At 41.1% G+C, this 23,283-nt stretch overlaps 1 protein-coding gene across 8 annotated transcripts in view; it reads right to left on the reverse strand.

Moving 5' to 3' along the window:
• Positions 1-23,283, reverse strand: part of LOC119176433 (putative phosphorylase b kinase regulatory subunit beta) — a 121,470-nt gene that overhangs the window by 70,462 nt on the left and 27,725 nt on the right. For 6 of the 8 annotated variants that reach the window (XM_075877670.1, XM_037427697.2, XM_075877673.1 and 3 more), the window contains 3 exons: positions 8,342-8,383; positions 6,144-6,299; positions 870-967 (listed from right to left, as the gene is read on the reverse strand). In XM_075877670.1, the coding sequence (XP_075733785.1) occupies positions 870-967; positions 6,144-6,299; positions 8,342-8,383 (296 nt within the window). The remainder of the gene's footprint in view (positions 1-869; positions 968-6,143; positions 6,300-8,341; positions 8,384-23,283) is intronic. The other 2 variants (XM_075877672.1, XM_075877671.1) reach the window with 1 other exon arrangement.

Genomic DNA, 23,283 nt, shown 5'->3' on the forward strand with positions numbered 1-23,283 from the left:
TTACATGTAAATAAAAGTATAACAAAGTGACACTAATGAAAGGGTTCTATGTATCAACTAGCCAAAATATTTTTACAGTCCCTAAAACAGGAATTATTAGCACATAAAAAAGTAAATACTTAAGGTAGATATCATCACTATAACTACAATAATTAGCTTGTGTACTTTAAGCTTTTTTGATGCAGTAATTCTGTGAGTGTATCATGAACGTTACCTCTTTTTTAAAAGTTCAAAATTATTTTACCATGTAAAATGGCAGAGTACTAAAGCAGCTTATGTCACAACTTGCACAACTGACTTCATCTTTAAGTTTATATTTGATATTCAAAGTTTGCAAACATACACAAATATACTGTTTGTATAGAAGATGCTTCAAAACAATGAGCTAAACAAAAATATATAAATGCTTATCAATAATACACACTGTTTTAACCAGAAATAAGACTCTTCAATACACAAATATTACTATTATCTGTAGTACTTACATTCAGCCTTCACAAAACAAACCAAAATGGATATCAGACCTATATAATATCAATAATACTAATATCTGGGGCTTTACACCCCAAAACCCCGATATGAGAGATTTCGTAGCGGAGGTCTATGGAAATTTCGACCATCTGATGTTCACTGTCGTGCACTGCCATTGCACAGTACAAGGGCCTCTACCATTTCGCCTCTATCGAAATGCGACCGCCACGGCCGGTATCGAACTCGCGACCTTTTGGTCAGCAGCCGAGCACTGTAACCACTGCTCCACCGCGAAAGACTATGAGACCTACTTGTTCCATCTACTTTTTGCCAAAACGAACATAATCTGAACATCATATAGGAGACATAACACAAACGCACAGGTACATATGGCTCACCTGAAACGCCGAGTATCTGTCTGTTCGTCTAGGACGATTACATGATGGCAAGTACCGTCGTACTGGATCCAGTTCAGAGATGTGCAAGAGGCCCTCCACTGTACAAGCCATATAATTATTAGTGATTGGTACTACATCAAGCATAATCAGTAATTTGCAATGCAAAACAAACATCCCCCAATAAACTGAGGAGAGGGAAATAACTTTATTCAAAGTTCAGCGAATTGGTGGGATGGGCCAATGGCCCTGTCTAGATTACGGCCAGGAGTCCTTGAATCCTGCCGGCTTCCTAGGCCCGCTGGACGGCCCACATCTGATCATCAAGAGGGGCTGAGCAGTGCGGCTTCCCAGCGAGCACGAAGGCTGCCACTAAAGGCCACCTACTCGTTATAGGTGCTAATCGCTCACCGTTCCTATAACATATGCTCCAAAGTGGCTCTAGAGTCGCAATGCTTGCAATTCTTTGTTTCGTAGATATCGAGATATATAATGTGCGAAAGCATAGGATTCGGATACATTCTAGTTTATAACTGTCACAATTCAACAGACAGTTTTTTGTTAATTTTGGGTGTGGGGCGGGAATATGCGCCTCTGTAATCTATAATGTTTTGTAATGTCATTATATCTGGTCATTCTGTTTTCCGACTCCCACTCATCTACCATGCCGTCATCACCGAAGGATGCTCGGTGATGACGGCGTGGGCTGTGTCCTGTACAGCCCCGTTGTTATTGCTGTCCTCCGTGAGGGCGCGAGCAGGTGTCCATGTAATGTGTATATTTCTGTTGCTTGCTAGACAACCTCTAAGTAGAATTCGTAGTGCCTTTGTGGACATATCACCATTCGCAAAGTTTCTTACTGCCATTTGAGAGTCACTGAATCATGGTGACATTTGTTTGAGTTACTGCGAGCGCTATGGCTACCTCTTCCACTGTCTTGGTACTTGTGGTGCATATTGTCGCGCATGCATACAGCGTTTGTTGCTGTCAAATAAACTCAGAAAAAAACTTTCAGAGTGGCATTTTCACTTTGATTCAACAAAAAAGTGACAAGTATCCTGGAATAAGCTTTCCTTATTTTATTTTTTTTTTCAACGTCCGATTTGATACACAAGCCGGCAGTCAACATTCCTTCTAGCCAATGCCAGACACCTGATAAGCAAGTAACATTAGCCAAAGTAACACAGAAAAAGTCCTTTTAAAACTTATCCAAGAGCATGCACACCTTAAACAAGTGACTAGTGCCCAGCAGGACACAGTTCGGATATCCTTCTGATGCAAATGTTGATTCCCAGGCTTAATTAATACCAATAAGCCTAACAAGCATTTCTCAAGTGTTACAACACCTACATTACAGGCACCAATCTCAGGCAAATGCTAGAGCAGTGTTACTGCTAACAAGTTACACTTTCGTATGAATAACATTTAACAATATACTGTTAATATTTACAAAGTAAAAATATGATTAGTTGTTTATATGCAGTTACCAAAATGCATATGATCTAAGAAACAACAAAGTTTAATAAATTAAATAAAACCCCCAAAATAAAAATTAAAGAGAAAAAAGGGGGCTAGTATTTCTTAAATATACATATATTTGCACAAAAAGACAAAAATATTTCCTGCTCCTATTACCTTGCCCCGCATTGTTAGTCCATGCAACTTAATAATTTGTAGAGTTTTACATGGCACAGTGATGATACAATTATGAGGCACGCAGTAGTGGAAGGTTTTGGAAATCGTGACCACCTGGAATAATGTGCGCTTGAATCTAAGCAAAAGGGCCTATGGCATTTTTCCTCCATCAAGATGCGATTGCAGTGGCCAAGATCGATCCTGCATCTTTCAGGTCAGCAGATAAGCACCATAAACACTATACAATCGTGGCAGCAATGCATGCAATAAATACATTTCAATTTTTCTTTATTTCACATAAAATAAGATATATTAATTTTGTGTGTAATATTTTACATACTGTTCTTATGGTAATGAAAAAAGAATAATGTTACTTTCTCGTTGTAACTGCAATTACAGTGCTTTATTCTATTCAAACCTGTAACCATAATTAACATGATTAATCAGCATTAGAGAAGTTAAGGCATAAGTGGAGAACCAATGATCCGCTTTTCTTCTCTTGTGTCCGTGTCTAAACACCTCACTTTTTGTCTAAAATGAATTCTTTTCAACTAGCAAAACTTCATGTTGCTATGTGTATCAAGGTTACCTCACTATTCAAAGTAACTAAGAGTAATTCTGTTACTGCTCTAGAAGTGGATGATAAGGTCAGTAGGCCTAAATTCATGAACTTTTGTTAGCACAAACACACATGACATAGATGGAAAATAAACAACCAAACATGGACTCTAAATTATTTTACACAATGAATATTGTAATAAGGCAAGAGAGGCACTCAGGCACAGGTGTGCACTTGACCGGAGGAAGGCAAAGCTCAAAGAAAACAACAGCCAGCCTCCAGAACAGGTGTTATCTTTATGTCTATTTCTCTTTACAATACGTAATACCGGTGTCACATGGGCACTTTTAATCGGGATCAGTGTCGATCTGGATTAACCATGATTTAGATTAGGTGCTGCTACACGGTCACTTTTAATCGCGATCAGGTGTGATCAGGATCAAAACTATCGCGATCCACGCATCGCGATCTGCCTGAGCGATCGCGACTTTGCTGTCGTCTGCACCCCCTAGCCGAGCTTGTTTAAAGCACAATAAACAAGAAAATCGAGCATAGTTAAAAAAACGCTCTAAAACAGCTAGATGTTTATAAAAAAAGCAAATTATAAACTGTTTAAATTGGAACAATATCTGAATTATTTCAGGATTCGCATCGACCACTATAGTAGCGGGAGAAGCAGATGACAAGCAGATGACAAGCAGTCGATTGTTGCATTAAGCGCTTAGTTCAACTCTCGCCCCGTCGGAGCTGTTAAAGCACCTCGAAGCAAACTGATAATGAGTGTCGCAAACCTTTCGACTGAGTCGCAACGTATGTGCACTTTATGGTCGAATGAAAAGATCTTTACAGTAACTGACCACTGGCAGGAGCGACTGGAACAGACTTGAGGCGCCAGATGTAAAACACTGGCACGTACGAGATTGACGCTGCGCTGCGACTACACGGCTACGTGCAGGGGCTATCAGAAATAAAAACAAAGGTTAAGAGTCTCACACAGCAATACAGGTAAGTGCTAGAAAATTTTATCGAATGATGGATTATTGAGATCACTATGGTAGTGGCACGCAAAGTTTTTGGCGTTCGAGTGTTTTCTCTTAAAGAATGTTTGAGTACACTCTCCCATTCTTGAGTCACAATTAAAATACCGTCCTAATATTTGCAAAAGTTCCTGAATTCTGCCACATTTCACATAATGACCTGACAGATGCTTACTCCGGGGTCCTTTTTGCTGGATCGAATCCCGGCCATGGCAGCCACATTTTTGATGATAGCAAACATGCTAGAGACCCGTTTACTTAATTAAGGGACACTAAAGTCAAATAACAATTTATGTCAGAGTAAAAGCTCAATGTATGACGTCTAAAATGACAATATTCTCAACAGCAGTGTCTTACTGATTGATAAATTAACGTAAACGCACGAGAACATATGCTCCATGAGTGGGACATTTGGAAAATTATCCCGATGACGTCATAGTTACCACCTACAATTATTCACTAGTAATCGAACTAGCTGCACTAAATAAAGAACCTTCTGTGCATCAAGAGACATAATAAAATGATGCTTGTTCATTTCAGTTTGATTCATGGAAGAAAGAACTGCTGAACGTTACTACGAGGAATGGCACAAGTAGTTGAAAAGTTCAATTTTTGTCTAGTCAAACTGGACAAGTCCTTCCATCTAGTGGGGTCCAGTTGAACAAAACACGCCTGGCCATCTTAGAGACCATGACAGGAAATTGTTCAATGGCCATTGTTGTTGCTGTGGCTCCTGGTACTTTCGCTCTGCTGCTATTAGGGTCGGCAGCCGCACAGTAAAGCCAGGCAACGTTGTGCACGGCAACAGTGACGTGAAAGTTTCCACTTGAGGCAGGTAATTTGAAGTGTGCTAACATGATGCAAACCATTAAACATTCCTTTTATTTTAAAATAAGCACTTCCTTGGCACACAAGTGCCACTACGAGGTTTCTGGACCGCAGTTTTAACAATATACATTGACCTATTTGCCTTTAGTGTCCCTTTAAATTTAACTGCACGTTAAAGAACCCAAGGTCAAAATTCCCAGTGTCCTCCACAACGACGTCCCTTATAATCATATTGTGGTTTTGGGACGTTAAACCCCACGCAATATTATCACTATTATTGACTCAGAGGCATTTCATGCATTGTGCTCGCAGAAGCGTGAATTCAAGAAGTGGCTAGTTTGCTCAATAAAGACCTGGTTGCAAGACAAAGGAATACAGTGGAACACACTGCGCAGATAACTTGCATAGAGAACAGCACGATTTACTCTATAGCCCTTTTACAAAGTGCCGGTCTTCGTTTTTGTTCATTTAACAATTAGAGTGCAAAGCCATTGCAACTTATTGCTAAAGGAAAAAGTACCAACATTAAATTTTCTGCACACCCTTTTGGTTCTAGGCGAGGATGTATACAAGCATAAAACACCTAGTTTTTGCGGCCTTTCAGTCAAATCATGATCAAAGCACTTTCCTTATTGTCCTTGGTGCGAAAGGCTGCTCTGGGTTGTAAGCTCAGCACACTAAATCCCATGTTGCAAAACTTTTGCACATTGCCACAATGCATTCTAATCATGATTGAGAACCAGAGGCATTACTTAGTTTTTATTGCTATAAAAAAAGAAAACTGCAATTTTGTATGTGCCAACTGTCGATATCACTGTTTGTTTAGTTGAGTTAAGCAGTGCTAAAGCTATAACCTTGAGGCTATGCTGCGCCAGCCACAAGGTTATCACTAGATTTCAAAGCATAACTTGCAAAATATGTAAGCAAAAAATTTCTACCAGAATTCTCTTGCTATGCTGAAATAAGACTAAATAGATGACAAAACTTCATTCATCAATGACAAGCGAATTGCAGTAGCACATTTTTTTTTCTCCTTCCTTAATTTTTACTCACATACTTATTATTTGAATAAATTTATTTTTTTGTTTGCACTGTCTGTGTCTTGTCTGTTGCTGTTGTGTGTGCTTGCACTTCCCAAAAAACATGAGCTGTTACTCTTTGTATGATAACATGTCTATGACAGCAAATAGCAGGGACATGTGCAGGTTACTGACTCACATAAAAGCTTGGAAATTATGTACAATGCTTGACCCATCATGAATAAGTTGTCCACATCTCCCTCAGCGCTTGGCAACCTGGGCTGTGATCCTGGTTCTGCTCGCTCCGCATCAAGAAATTCCTTCGGGACGTAAAAGTACATTGGTACAATGTAATCTGCAATGAAATGAACCAGACAGGATAAGTGGCAAAACTGTAGACCTAAGTTACAGCACACTTCAAACTTTAAAGCCGTACGTATACAACTCAAGAAGTCTGGAGAGGCCCCGCCCAGATGGTCGACCGCGGCAAGTGATTGCCTTGCAGCTAAAGAAATAGTCTCGCTAATGCACTCGACAGTGTTATCTGAAGGCAAGGCCAACAGCTCATAAAATCAGTCCGGAGTGCGTTCTCACTATTGCTGGCTTGTGTGCATCCGCCTTTGACGAGGAAATGCCACAAACTTCTAAAGTTGTGTCAGGCTATAATGCATAAACATACCCTTGTAGTAAAACATATTATAAGCCAAATTACCTACAAAATGCACACAGAGTTGAATGAGCTCTTTACTGAAACTGAATCCACCTTAGAAAGTAAACTGCAACATAACACATAGATAAAACTGTCCATGACATTGTCAATGAGCAAGAAACCTTGCTTACAAAAAAACACAGTGACAACACAAATGCATAATTACCTTTAAATGTATATTTATAAAAAAATCTTTCTGACTGAAATCATTGAAGAGTGCGGCTTAAGCACGGAATCTTTAACCAACAGGTGGTACTGTGCTCCACACGGTGCAGTCAAGAAAGAAGTTTGAGTAGAGGCATGTTAGAGAGCAGAGGGGTTAGTTAGGACACAACAGAGAGAAAATAACTATCCACTCAAGCTTGTAAAGCAAAAGCATTCCACGTGTTCCACTACAATAAATATGTAGCTAAGTATAGACACTGAGAATACATTGCCAGCCAGTCCAGCAAAACATTACATGCACAAAAAAGACAAATGCAGTATGACAGTTCATTAGATATCAAGTGCACATTTCCACTGTGCTACCCTTTTGCTGTTTTTTTTTCTTATCGGTTCTATCCTTCGAATGTAATTTTTATGAAGAAAACAAACAAAGCTTGAAAATATGGGGAAAAGACTGATGCACACACAGCAATTGACCCCGTTTTTTTTTTAGCTTCCACACTAAATTTTCAGGAATCACCTGAAACCACTTTCAATAAGAGTTGAGATAATTTCAGAAATGTAGCAGCATAATCGAGGGTTTTTCAGAATAACTTGCTGCTGCCACAGTTTGTACTGCTAAATAGCACAAACTTGTAACAACAACAACAAAAAAGCACTGACAGAAAGTAATGGAAAGACATCTATGATAACACTGGCCCCAAGAATCATGAACATATTGCCATCTGTATGTTTTATATTTACATTATATAGATAGCAATTGCATCCTTCAGGACTCCTTGCAGATGCATTGCAATGACTGTCCATTCCAAGAGCCTCACACAATATCTATAAATATCTATCATGGCAGCATGCAGAAAATCCATGTAACAAACCTAATAGCACATAACAAACCAAAATGCACATGCAGAAGTCATGCACATGCCAATGAAAGCACTGAAAGAAAGCTTACATTAAAAATCATGCTTCCCCATAGCAGACATAAACAATACAGGAAAGCGTTGAACAACTGATGAACGTGTGTGGCCCCATTAGGACCACATCATGGATGGAACACTGAAATATTGTAGCATCACTTCAAAACATTCCCCCCTGCCCTTGTATTTCCAGATACGTACTTTCAAGAAGACAACTTAGATTTGGTTTATTTTAGTGTTAATGACTTAAAACATGAAGTGATAAAACACACATAATGCCGCATATATAGTATCTTTCTAGACTGTTCTGTCTTACAGCAATCCGTAATGCTGCTCTAAATCATGTATCGTGATGGTCAACAAGCAGTTTCTCGTGGCAAGATAGCCGCAGCCGGTGCATGCAACAATTAGGTACTTCTCTCCACCTCAATTGAGGAGATCTTTTCAAGTCCCCAGAATTCTAATGCACACAACACTGCCTCCCAACACAGCCTACATCACCCTCACGCACGTACACACATAAACCCACACACACATGCACAAGGCATTGTAGATACACAAAATTTCAATACTAATGTGTTCCTTTTAGAATTACGCTAGCTTTACCTTCCCATTCTTTCGTTCCATCCTTGGCAGATTCCTTCTGTCCTGGAAATAATGCGCAAAGGTATAGAGCTTTTTGCTCCAAGTTAATTTATTCTAGTATATATATATATATACAAAGAAGCATCCAGGACTAGTAAATAATGAAGTACTACAACAAAAAATAAACATATGCAGAAAAAAACACATCAGATTTTGATTTTGCCATTGCACATTCAAAATTGCAACCAATGCTTCAGCGCCTATGAAAGCAAATACGGCCAACAAAAAAAGGAGAAACAAGCATTTATCAAACAAGATAAAAAAAGTTATCTTCATTACGGCCCTTTTATTTCAATATATTAAAAAAATAAATCCTGAAAAGTGTGATGCACATGTATGAATTATCCTGTTACCTTTAAGAATATGCCTGCAGCACACAACTTACCATCTTACATGGATAAAATTTTCGTGCGCCTCGCTGATGTCCTTGGCGGTACGCTAACTACTAGGCTTGTACAAATAGTAAACTTTAAGTTCGAAGGAAATCGGAAGCGAATAGTTATTTTGGTTGAATAATCTCGAATAGAATTCAGATAGTATATACATCACATACTAAATATATTTTTAAAAATGGCCTTATTTGTCATAACTTAACTAACCTGCAAAATATTTTTTTAACCGAAAGAAAGCCTGTGCAAATGCCATTTTTTTTTTTTTTGGTTCAAAGAAAGTGGAAACAATTTCGAATAGTAGCAGGATTTGACTTTCGGTAGAATGCAAGTGATGAACGGTAAAATATTCTACGATTTAAGATTTGTTGCATTTAGAGCATATATGATGGTATAATAACTTTTAAATTTAAAACATTATGAATCAATGTGAGAGTAGTATGTTCATTCAACCCTAAAGTGTGACTTCATGGCAGTGCAGATTTTTCCTGGAGAGGCATTTTCATGCTTTAGCACTCCTTTACTGGGGCGAAACCACCTTTACAAATGGTTACACTCATATTATTATGCATTTAAATAGGTGCTTTAACACTTAGCACCCTTCACCGCAGTAATTTTGCAGGAGGTTACATGTGAACTAGAGCATTGCACAGGCCCTGGCCAGCCCGCAAGCCCTGGCTGACTGAAGGCCCAGGCCCTGCACTAGGTAAGGCATTGTTGGATCAAGCCCAGGCTGGGCTCAGGCACATGAGCTTTGGGCTTCGGCCAGGCCTGAATCAGGGTCGTATTAGGCCCAGGTCTCATATACAGGTGGTTTCAAGAAATGTGTCCAATATTATTTAAAAATGACAGACAAAAGACATCTTCAGGCTGCCTGTGGCATTCCTGTTACTTTGGCTGAAGGCTTCTTCAGATGTGTACAAACATCAATTCCGGCAGTAATCAAATAAATTAAAACAATCAACTCTTTACACAATTTAACACAATTGACTTTTCATTTAGGGCATTTTCAAAGTGAACGGTCGACGTGCTCTTTTGTGCTTCAGTTTCGGTTTCGTCCGATAAACTAGCCAGATTTCATCGCTGTGCAGTGATTACAAGTGGCTGCATTTCCAAATTTTCAAAGTAGCTATAGACTGTTCGTAAGAAGAGCATTTATTCACCCATTTGACTTGACTGGCTATTTCCACTGGTTAAAAACTTAACTGTTTTAATTTCTGTAATTACTACTGTAATTAGTGCAGATAGAAGCTATCCTCTTTCTTTTCATCTGCGGCGACATCATTGAATATTTAAAGGCGAATAAACTTCACGTCAACATTGCAGAAGGTAAACCATTGGCGAATGGAGTTGTTTTCCCAGGCGTCACCTGCAACCTCGGAGTAAGCCTTCCGATTGGGTTGGACCGATTGTGAAAAATAATGCCAAATAACAGCGAAGTCCGTTGGGTGTCGAATAACAAAGCGTTAATCGCCATTCACACGAAAATGGAATCGACTCTCCAAGGACCACCATCCGTCGAGGAGCAATGTGGACAGCATTCGAGCAGTCATATCTGCATCCTGCAAACAGATGTCTATGACAATTTCTCTTCCTCGTCACAACAGGTTTTGGAGCTGGATACCAGCGGTATTGCAGGCAAGACCTTCCCGAAGCAAGATATCGGCATAGAAAGCTTCAACGAAGCGATCGATTTACGAAATAGTCACGATGAAGCTGCTCTACCAAAGACATCCGCGAAGGATCACAGCAGTGTTGCTATTTCTTTGAAGAAAGGAACGGAGGTAGCTTCTGTAGAAAGTATAAGGCCACACAAGAAAAACGGTCATGCAGAGAAGATTGCCATTGATAAAATGTCAAGGGTAATCCGCGAAATAGGCACGACAAGGACCCCAGTTGTGTATGACTCCTCTTCAAATGAAGCAGAAGAGTACCCTTCAATGTCCAACTTGAAGAGAGTGTTAAAGACAAAGACACTCTAAGCCTCAGCTCTGCCTTTGATAATGCGACAACTTCAAAAGGTGGCAACTGGCCTGATTGGCTGCCGCAATATCAGCGTTCTCTGCACAACTTAATTTGAGTGACACGCATTGACGTCGTCATCATAGTGGCCTTGATGGCACTCTCACTGAGCTTTGTGAATAGATCTGGCCACTAAGACAACCGCCACATGTTAAGCAAGTGCACATTAATTGTGATGCATGCGCGTGATTTTGACTCAATGATCCCTTAACCGTTGCGACACCTTTCTAAAAGACAGTGTGTAACCTATTGAAGCTGCTTCAAGTCAACAGTGTCGACACTGTTGTGCCTGTGGCTGCAGGTGGGAGGCTCTACCGGGAAAGGATATACTGCCATCGTTAAACCTGTGCCAGTTAGAGCAGTGCACATATTTGAAGTGCCATTAAGGCTAACATATCTCTGAATGCTTTCCGCTCTTTTATCGCACAGAGTTTCATATTCCAATAAGGAAGTAACACTCAAGACTGATAGTCGTGAACTGAAGTGGAGGCGTTTAAGACACATTATTTGAGGAGTTTTCTACACTGATGCAAATAAGGAGAAAATTGTAGCTGAGTGTTATTCATTGTGGGGAGGATTTACAAAAGGATGACATGGACTTCATAGTAAAAGACTGCCTGCAGAGAATATTAAGAAATATTAAGAAAAAAAAGGGGGGTAAAAAATTACATGCGACACGGACTGAAGAGACGAAAAAGGGTAGTGGGGCAAAGGCTTGTTTGTTCTTGGACTGTTCGAATGTACGCCATGTTGCAGATAACACTGCGCTGAGCGTCAACAAAGGCTACGGAGAAATTTTTTCACAAAGACATGACACTTTCAAAGATCTAAGACAGTCACAAGAAGACGACGAAATAGGCATCTTCAAAAAACAACAAGGACGGTGACTAATGTTTGTGGCTCGCTTTGATAGATTATCCTCCTCAGCCCCAGGGTATACCTATTTGGGTACCACTGTTTTAAAAGCTACAGATCACCACACTTCAATATCCGCAGGTTCAAATTTGTCTTGCCGATAAGCATGAGTTGCTTTCGTTAAGCCCCGAGAAGCGGCGCCGTGTGTCTAGTCATATTCAGAAAACGAGCGAACGAAAATAGCTGAGTAGCGCATGAGCGCTTGCGCTGCGTCCTTGTGATAAGTGAAATCTTTTTTTCTTAGTTGTAGCGTAAACGACAGCGTCTACAGTACACTCCATTAACTGTAGACGCCCTGTAAATCATGTTGAAAGTCATTTCGGTCTGATGATTTTGTTGCACCCAATCATAAAAACTTCAAAACTTTAGGAGTACCCAAATGAGTACCATCACAATTTGAGACAACCATTTCATTTTTTCAGTTGATAATTTTTCTGCATTTTTTTTAAGGGCAGGAAGCCAAATAATACAGTTTTCCAAAAGCTTTTTTCATGAGTAGATTCTTGGGAGTGAGGAGGTTACGGAACTGCGGTGGCAGTGACTATGCAAAGAAGGGTGGGGCAAATACGAGCTAAACAGATATCCAAGTGGGCAAATAACCTTGTTTTGAATTCGAAAACATAGTGTACATTAGAGGCAGCCAAGGAGTTGACATGATAGCTTTAATTTATGTAACGCTACCCAGCCTGGTGCATTCTTCCCAGAAGTAGCTAGAGCGTGATTTGTTTTTCATAATGGATGGTGTAATAAATGACGTTTGCACGAGACGTGTTACTTTTACTTAACAGCCCTGGCTCGCATGCATTATATGTAGACTCAAACTATAAATGTCTGCCATTTTTTCCACTTCATGGAGGTAGTATATTTAGTAGTCGTATTTTTAAAATGAAAAAATAGGCTTGTGTGATTAGCATTGCATACATGAGACAGCCAGCTATGAGTACAATTATATTTTATATTACCCTGCAATTATTTTGCAGAACTGTTACAGGCATAATTAATCGAAAGTACAGAGAGTATGCCAGTGAAAGTCGTGACACTGAAATAAGTTCCAAAACACCAGAATATATCTTGAGTGAGAAAGGTATTTTATCAATAACCAAAGAGTGGACAGTGCCTTGATTTATACATGGGGTTTAACGTCCCAAAACCACCATATGATTATGAGAGACACCATAGTGAAGGGCTCCGAAAATTTCGAACACCTGGGGTTCTTGAACGTGCACCCAAATCTGAGCACACAGGCCTACAGCATTTTCGCCTCCATCGATAATGCAGCCGCCGCAGCCAGGATTCGATCCTGTGACCTGCGGGTCAGCAGCTGAGTACTTTAGCCATTAGACCGCCGTGGCAGGACAGTGCACAGTGCCCCGTTTATGTTCAAAGCATAACTGGCTGAAATGGGCCGGGCTGTGCTCAAGCTTTTCGGGCCCGGGCCGGGTATGGGTTGTATTTAGAAACACCGGGCCAGGCTCGGGCGGGCCGGAGAATCATGTTTTCGGGCCGGGCTCGGACCGGAAAGATTAGCTCGTGCATTGCTTTAGTGTGAACTAATATACATTTTGATAGGTGTTTTCACAGCTTAGCAGCCTTTCATGATAGTGAAACCAACTTTACAGAGAGGTACATGCAGACATGTATTTAGTAGTAAATTTTGAATACTTCGAATTTTTCAATAATTTAAGCTCAAGTCCAAGCAAATTGGAATACTTTAATATTTATTCGAATACTTAAAGCATTTGAATATTTGTGCACGCCTACTAAACACACTTAACAGAAAAAGTGATACTGTTATGATCCTAGATACACTCTATGATACTTGTTTGCACCTCAACAGCAGAGTCAAATATTTTCACGACAAACCTAAATAGAAGTGACTCGTAGAGCAGTGGTTACGGTGTTCGGTTGCTGACTCGAATGTCATGGAGTGGATCCTGACCCCGGTGGTTGTATTTCAATGGAGGCGAAATGTTAGAAGCTCGTGTACTATTAAACAACACCAGATTGTCAAAATTTCCGAAGCCCACCACTATGGTGTCTCATAATCGTATCGTGGTTTTGGAATGTAGAACCCCAGATATTATTATTATCATCTTTATCTTTAAGAGCACATGTGTGTATTTCTTCTCCAAAAGAAAACTTTTAAAAGTAGTTTGCAGTAGGAGCACCACAAGATCAGTCTGCCCTACCACGATTTCTGCTCAATCTAGTTATGCAAGGAAGTGTATAACCTGATATTAAAAGTGTACATAAAGAATGGCTGCCTGTCTTTACTGCAAGAAAAAAAGAAGATGCAAGTCAGTTAGCGGGCTTAGTGCTGGCAAGCTGCAAGTTTGGTCAGTAACATGCAGCAGAATACAATAAACTGAAAAGCAAGATGCTTGCAAGAAGGAAAGCATAGAACGTAACCCAAACTTGCATGCTTGTAAGTCAACAGCAACAATGCTTCCACCATTTCACGACTAACAGAAGTGTTTCCCACATAAGTGAAGTATTCTGAAGGAATACTAATGTACACTATAGTTTGCACTAAATGGAAGCACGAGTTAAAGGAGAGTCATTTTACAGTTCTTTACCAAAGATGTGACTTCCCTGTCATGCTATGGGAGAGCGTCACATGCTGCAAACTGTAACCAAGTGGTTGTACCACCAGTAGTAGGAAAGTACTCAATGAGCCGTGAGGTGACTAGGCAGTGTGCTGGTATAATGTTTTAATATGATAGCATCGAAGAGCCCCTGTTGAGGAGTCTCGGTGACGGCATCGTTGGCTGTGAGTGAACAAACAGTGCTATCCATGATAAAAAAATTCAAATTAATCAAAACAATTAAAAGCAGAGGCCTAAACCATAATCGAACCCAAGCCCTTTGCTTACAATCAGGTGTTCTACCAAGAGCCACACCAGTGATTGAAACTGGTTCGAGAAAATACCCTGTTTTCCACGTGCGTTCGTCTGTTAGACTCTCGCTAGAACAGCCACCTCTTTGATTAGAGTTGGTTCACATAGCATGGTACTCCTCGATTACTAGTTGTGCTTTCTTGCAGTGTTAGTTCTGCAGATGCCTGCCAGATATTGAATTGTCTAGTTACCATACCACCAAGAGCAAGCCTCACTGCCAACACATACACTCTCCACTTTGGCCTCAAAGGTGTCCGCAAGTGGAGTTCCTTCTTCCATGTATTGCAACTGAGGCACTGCACAATTTTCATGTGGCCAGCCCCTCCTTTTTTTTTTTTTCTTCATCTTTCTATATTGTTTTGCACCGTATTTCCAGTGGTGGCATTGCATGTATTAGAGGATTAGCCAAAGTCATGTGCTATAGTTACATTGAAAACAATGCCAACGTATATGCATTAGTGCACACAATTTTAATTTTTGCTCAAAGCACGGATCTGCCAAAAGCAAAGCAAAGGCATGTGACCGTTTATCAGGTTTCAACCATCTTAGTACTGTGCAGTCATTTTATTTTACACTTTCATGACACTAATCACCACTGAGAGATCTAAAAGTGTTCTGCTTGCTTACAATGCCCAAACCTGGTAATATTTTACATGCCACCTCACACACTATCAACCTCCCTTTTTAATTCCTTTCACTTTGGCTCGCATTATTTGTGCTCCATTGTGCTCCAACAAACACTTCCAGTTTCAGAATGTTTCAAACACTTCTTTTCAGGTTCTCTCAAAAAAAAAAAAAAGAACCCAGCACTTTTTTGAAAGCTTGCATTGTTCAGAGTTGGTTCTTGTCATTGGTGGATAAATTGTATACTACAGTACTGGGTATGCATCAGTGCTGGTGTCTCATCCAACTTAAGAGACCCCCCACAGCAAACGCTTTCTTTGAGACTTTTTTACAGTAACTTGTGGTTTTGTATCTGGCAGTGCCAATATTGAATCATAAATACTCTAACACATAGTATAATTAATGCTAGCATCCTTAATTCGAAACATTCAGTTCAAAAAGTCACCCTAAATACTATTAGAAACTAGCGCACCACAGTGAGGTAGCGCCTGAAACTACACAAGCTTAAGCTTCCGGGACGCTGAATGCATTGTTTTAAAATGGGGAACCAACGATGAGGGTGGGTGTGGGTGCTTTAATTGTGTCCCCCTTAAAAAAAAGTATTACCGGTGTAAGCAGCCAAAACCACCTTGAAAGGGGCTAACAACAGAGCAAGAGGGGTTATGAACAATAGTCCTCCCTGGGTCTCAACTAGGGTATTCTGCATGACCCACAAATGTTCTTCGACACAGACAATACTTACTTGATCTCTGCAGTGTCCCGAGAAAGCCTCTGTCTACGTCAAGCTACATAAAATGTAAATTGGACCTAAATACTCAGATGAGCACATAGCCTTACTATAGAACCAGATTAAAATATTCTAAAGACAACACTCGTCACTAACAAACGATCAGAAGTGGCCCCGCATGCAGGACTACTAAAGAACAATACAAGCATCTCGAGTTTACAAATTTGGTGTCAGGGGTCCTTTAAAGGGGCCCTGTTACACAAATTAACCGTGTTGTTTTCATTACTTCTTCTTGAATTGTGGAATGCACCGATATCATTGAGCGAGAGGTGACATCAAAAACAAAGCTGTTATAATTTTATTTCTACGAAAAAAACCACACTGTTTTCAGACTAGAGCAACACACAGCAGCAATTTTTGTGATCAGAAGTGACCCTTCACCTCGCAAAAGATAACATAGGCAGTGCGTTTAGATTGGATCCATGTGACAAGTCCCACACTAAATTCATATGGTCCCAGATGGCCCCACTATTGTTCACTAAAAATTATAAAAGCACTGTTTATACTTTCTCAGATATGAAAAATTTTTTTTTAAATATAAAAATAATATTAAAATGTGAAAACAATTGCAAAACAATATTAGGAGCACTGCACAATAGCCACAACGAAGAGAGTTGTCTGGTTCATCTCTGTGAGAAGCGCGGTGATTAGAAATCATTACTGCGTACAGATTTCGATAATTCTTTTTGTGTTCATCTTGGTTTTCGGCCCTACATGAACTCCAGTGCTGTAGAATGCAGAGGAATAAGCGTCACAGGAACATTTTAAGGACGTGCGACTATATTTTTTACTTGAAAAGGTGTTGCATATTGTACCCTGTTTGGTGATGTGGCCAGGTTCTGTGCATAAACAGGCCTGTTGAAATGCAAATAAATTCATCTGTTAGTCAGCACTCATTAATGTATGTATGTGTATCCTGTTTTTGTTATGGCACCTATGGCCTGCTTAGCATTTAACAAAAAAAAAAATTAGGGTGGGGTCATTGAAAAAAACGTAAACGAAGGATTATGTTTTTCACTTTTTAGATAGACACAGGTTGTTAATCATGCCTGGTAGTTCGTTTGTTGGATGAAGACTGCCGTGATACGCGATGTAAACTGTGATGGGTTACAATGTGTGTATGTATGTTAGTGTAGCGATAAAAAAAAACGAAAAGAAATAAGGTCTGCTGAAATGAATTCCGTTTCGAGTGGCAGGACTCCTAACCTGGCATTTCCTGTCTACTTGGGAGTCTAGCGCCTTTGTTCCAAAACCAATCAGCTACTTCCATGTGGTTGTTCTATAGCATCCGTCTCGAGCGGGTTGAGTTGAGGCTCAGTAAGAATAATCAAAGGACCACACTTATCTACTCGAAATGCTCAAACCTGGTCACAGGTACAACATGTAATTAGGTAGGTCCCCTAATTGTAATCTTTAAAAAGAAGTTATTAAAGCTTTTGCTTTAATAAAGTTTATTATATCAATTTTACGTGACACATGCACATATCTGTCAATTAGAATGAGAGCAAGAAAAGGAAATAATTTACATATTGGTTTTTTGTCGAAATAAACTAAATTGAACCCACAACCTTCAAAGGTTGTGGGTTCTGTCTTGAGTGATTGCAAGTTGTTTATTCATTGACTTAAATCATTTTCCCTGATGGCAGCTACTCGTACATCCACGCTAGCAACATCCACGCTAGCACAAGCCATTTACAGTTGAATTAATTGAAATAGGCTGACTTGGTCCCAATGCAGAGCATGGTATATTTGAAAGCAAGCTTCACTTGCCAGCATTACAGTTAGATGGTGCGACCGTCCTATAGTTTTTCTAACTTTTTTGTAGCGTTAGCTACATTGGCCTCGCTGAGCCAATTTTGCATGGCACTGGTCTGCGCATGCACTATGATACTGCGCCGCCGCCGTGCGTGACTCGCTGCCGGTGTGCACGCAATTCGATGCGCTGCACAGACGATCAGTGGTGTCACGCATTGGAGCAGGCACCTCCTTCGCACTCGGCCGCGGCCGCGGGCGACTCGCCGTTGCCGGTGTGCGCTTTCCAGAGGAGTGCCGTTATAGTTTTGGTAGACATATGGACGCTGACGCGCGCACCTTCCCTGTGCAGTCACCATCTGACACTGCGCTGGAGCCGCTTGATAGCGCCTCTGACTGGCGTTTGCCACTGTGGTATAGCCATGGAGAAGGAGAGTGCGAATGCTGCTCAACGGTGCAGTAGAGCGGAGAAGCTTAACTCATCGAATCCCGAAGTAGTTGCCCGGCAAAATAAATATACATGTGCCACATAATACGTATACCGTGTGTGTGTCATTGGAACAGCTGTAAGCATGATATCTGGAAAGCTAAGAATAATCAGCTGAACCTTAACTAACGCTACGTATATCCTGGCATAGCTGAGCTAAGCCACTGCCATTTTTTTTCTTTCTTTATCAGACGCAGCTCAGTGAAGCTACAAATTGTTCCGGGCTAGCAAATGTAGTAAATTTTTAAATGTATCCAGGTTCAGCACGAGGGCTGAGCAGCGTGACTCTTTAATGAAAGCCGTCAGCACAGCAGCAGCTAGGCATTTCCCTCCACCACGGCTAATGCTTCAAAACCAAATAATCACCGCGGAACAGTGTGCATCATACCAAGAGATCAATTTCCCCAACATTTCAGACGCACCCTATCACAAGCGAGTAGCATCAACAGCAATTAATCGGCACCGCAGCCTCAGCGACTGCTGCAGCCACACACTTGCAGGGTGCCATGATGTTTGCTTTTCAGCTTCTACCGGCGGCCACTAGGGTGCTAGGCACAACCAAAAATCACTGAAAAAAAATATCCTTTTTTTCCAAGTCACTATGTTGTATTCGTGATCCTTAGCAGATGAACTCTTATTCTGCTGTGAAATACCAACCACTTTCTCAGAGTTTTCTTCGTACACCTACAGCACTGCCTCTGTTTAAAATGCGGGCCTTTTTGAGTGTTTAAAACACAGGCCTTTTTGATCATTTCTCTTGCTTGGCATGTGCTGCCACACTTTGGTAATACGTGAAATTTTTTTAATGCACCAATGTATCTCTCTTGAGAAGCATATGTAGGGGGAGCTAGTTGGTAAGACATAACTTAAAAAATATAACTGCACTAAAAATGAGACACCAGAAACGAAGTGGACAGGACAATCACAGACTAATAACTGGTTCATTGAAACATACACTATCCTTGTGAAACAAACTAAGCGTGTGCGCAGTGACTGTCATGACTACGTGACAAGTTGCACCACCCCCCAAGACTCCTATCTACAAAAAGGAAAGAGAACGCTTTCCTGAAAAGATACATGTATGTGTCACTGGCACATTTATCAGGTCCGTGTCTAACTATCCAAGAGGCCTCCAAGGTTTCTCTTGCTCTCTGGCTTTTGACTCTCAATTGACAAACGCTTCATCACTGAGGCCCCATGCGCTAATACCAGCAAACTATATACAGATGCTGCTATCCTACAAGACGGCGGAAGGACATCCTTCCTGTGTACTACGCATAATTTTCTCAGCGACCACCAGCGTTATCTATCTACGGAAGCCACTCCTCTTGTGATGGAACTTCAGGCCATTCATGATGCAATCCAGGATGCTACCTCTAAGCTGCTCACAATTAAGCAGATTGACGTATACACTGATTCCTCGGGAGCTATTAAGGAGCTCAAAAAAGTACAAAAGGCGATGGAGATCTGCGAGGCAATTCATAAGCTCAACCATAATACGGCTACTTGCATAAAAGTACATTGGATTCAAGGCCATGCTGCGAACCCACACAACATTGGTGCTGACTAGCAGGTGTACTGCCCTCCAGACATAGACCTTCCAGCCATTCCCCTTCCACCTCAGCCCCTAAACTTACTCCATACCCCTAAAAATGTTCTCCGGCAGGATACACGTGCTCTCATTCTACCATGTATCTGCTCTCTCCCCCCTCACCTTTCTAGGGCAGAGGAAGTTGTGCTTAGGAGAATTCTGGCAGGGGTGGCCCTTACACTGGCTATTATATCGTCATAAAACTGGTCACATTTAAGAGTTCGTAGAACGTGTCCGTATCGTCCAACTCCAGCAATGCAACCAGATACATACCACCTTTTGTGGACATGTAAAGCGTTGCAGCCAGAACGCTCCCGTCACCTCCTTCTAGCCGGCCTTCACTACAGCAACACAGACAGTTACAACCACTGGATACATAAAAACAGATTCCACAAGACATTACTTCACTTCATATGCAATACTGGCCTTACAGCGCACATTTACCAAAAAAAATATTATGCCTTAAAAGCAAGTCTTTGTCGCAATAATAAAAAAAAAAGACTCTCCCTATCACTTTGGTGCTACTAAAGATGGGCTTGCATCCCGGCGCACGTGCGCCACAATGAACTGGTTGGTGCTTCCCACTTCTGTCTCCTAGTGAATAAGCATGCTCCATCAAACGCTTGTTAATACACCTTCCGGTGTGTCCCACATAAACCATTTCACAGCTTTGGGAGAATTGATAGACCACTGCAGTGGTACAGGGTGCATACACACGTCCTTGCTTAACATCACATTTTCTATTGTTAACTTTGCTCGTGGTGGACATGGCGCACAAAAGCGATAACTTGCAAGGCGCTGAATAAACCATATCGACCCCTTCCCACCGCCCTTTTAATGACCTGCGACACCTTGTGTATGTACGGCATCACTTCAATCTTCCGGCTTTCATTATTCTCCGATTCTTTTCCTTCATTTTCTTTTGCATTTCCATTAGCGGCCATGGTACGGTGGCATGTGACCCTTAATAGTGATTCTGCTACAGCCTGAAGCAGTGTCTGCGGCAAACCTGCAATTCGTAGACAACTCACTTGTGAAGAGAAACTATCTTTGACCTTGTCGTGACATGATTTGGTTAAAGATGACCTTAAGCATGACATCGCCATGCCACTTTGATTGTATTTGTATTTTTGTTTGTTTGTTTTTTTTCCAAAGTGGCGATCCGGCAACCCCTTGCACGCCTGAGGGTGTTCGCAGTGTGGCTGATTTAAAATGAGCACCTCATCTATCATTTCTCTTGCCTGAAATCTGCTGCCACGCTTGGGAAAACGTGTCACTTTTTTCAGGCGCCGATATCTCTAAGTTTTTTTTGGTCGCCCCCCCCCCCCCCCTTCTTTTTAAAGCAGTGTGGTGGCTTTTGCATGTGCCTCCAAAAGCCCGTACAGCTGGTTTCGGTGTCATCCTTCTGGTGGTTATTGCTTCTTGCATCCGCAAAGCTGATCGCTGTCTACTTTCTAATCTCTCAAAGTGAGACCGCTTGTGACTCTCTTTTACTGCTCCATGGGGTGCAATTACATGTTTCCGTGCGGCGCTGAATTACACAAACGGTGCTGCCGTGGTTGTGGTTCCTATTTTAATGACTCTGAAAAACTAACTGCATCTCGTTGGCGATAAGACACATTATAGCTTTTCACTCGTTTTGCTGCCCAGTCAGACACACAACCTCCCATAAATACTTCTCTCGTACGCTCACTCACGGAGTTGGCTTATGCTAGGGAAACACACACCGGTTGCTCTGCTGCTTGTGAGTCGAGCGGCGATTCTTCCAATGCAGACTATTCCCCATGTGCCCAATCTGATTTACTGGATTTCAGTTCATCAGATGAGGACTTACTTACAAGTAAAGATTCGGATAATCATGAAGGAGCGACATCTCGAAAGCATATGCAGCGAGACGATTAAGATTGGATCAAAGGTGACAATTCCCCAGTGTTTTGTGTCAGAGCAAAAACACTTTTTACAGAACAAGCCTTCTGATGCACTTACTTTAGTATGTTTGTGTGTTATGTTTGTTATATAATGCATAACTCTTAATTATGAAAAGTCATAAAAGTGTTTTTGTTTAGGATTTTACTTGATATTACTATGATTGATTGATTAATATGTGGGGTTTAACGTCCCAAAACCACCATATGATTATGAGAGACGCCATAGTCGAGGGCTCTGGAAATTTTGAACACCTGTGGTTCTTTAACGTGCACCCAAATCTGAGCACACAGGCCTACAGCATTTCCATCTCCATCAAAAATGCACCCACCGCAGCCCCTTGATTCGATCCCGTGACCTGCAAGTGAGCAACCTTAGCCACTAGACCACCGCGACGGGGCTTGATGTTACTATGAATAAACCACGTGTATGTAATAATACAAAATGACTTCCTTGTCTTATGTCATGAGAAAAATTTTTAGACAATCTTTTTTTTAAATAGAATGGTCTGAACAGTCTGAATATTTCAGCAATAAAAAGAGTGCACATTTCTGGCATAGATTTCGCAAAAAAAAATTCGACCCTGAAAGGGTTAAGGTGTACATAAGCACTACATTCAATGAAAATCCATCGAATTCATTTTCCACAACTACAGGCACAGCTTCTCACTAAGACTATTCCTACAATTGTTAAACATTAAATCACTTCCCCTTTGATATTAAACTGAAGCTTTAAACTTTTTATAGGCAATCATTAGCTCCTCCTCTGATCTTTCTGAGGGTAATCTCATCACATTTACGAATGAAAGTTGAACCCATAGCTCCCACACTTTGACCATAACACCTTTCTTTGCTCATACTACAAAATACAATCAAATAATCGGGTTTGTGTCAGTTTTTTTCTCCATGCAACAAAACTTAGATAAATAACTTAGGACTTTTTAACATTCATTCAACCCCTAAAGAATTTTTTAGATTAAACTGAAGAGCTCCTTAATGACATATAAACTGCCTATTTCTACTGGGGTCAGCATCAGAACTCACGAGCCCCAGTTATATTTAAATTTTTGTGCCTCTGCACTCACACGTAACATAAACTCTGTGATGTGAACCTTACTTTGTGTTTATCTCTTAAGGTACAAACACACTGTTGGGACGGCTCTCTCAGGTGCAGTGCTCACTGCTCGCGAGATGCCACTTTTCTCTCTTTCTCCCGCAGAGCATCATTGAATTTCTGCCACCGACCGAATCGCTCGCTGCGCCATTTTTACTGCTGCCACACAAGCAAACCACCAATATGCACTTGCTTTTCCTTCCTTTCTCCTCGCACGGGCGTCGACTCTTTACCCACGCATTTTCTTCTCTCCATCAGTCATGGATAAAAAAAAGCCATGAGCCTGCAGCTGGTGGGCGCACGCACCACGACATGTCCCTTCTCGTCTTTCTTCTCTCGCGGCGCCACCAATGTGGACAGTGCACCGCGGCCTGCCGAGCGAATCCGCCGACAGGCGGGA

Source organism: Rhipicephalus microplus, chromosome X (genome assembly GCF_043290135.1).
Source record: "Rhipicephalus microplus isolate Deutch F79 chromosome X, USDA_Rmic, whole genome shotgun sequence".
Taxonomy (NCBI): domain Eukaryota; kingdom Metazoa; phylum Arthropoda; class Arachnida; order Ixodida; family Ixodidae; genus Rhipicephalus; species Rhipicephalus microplus.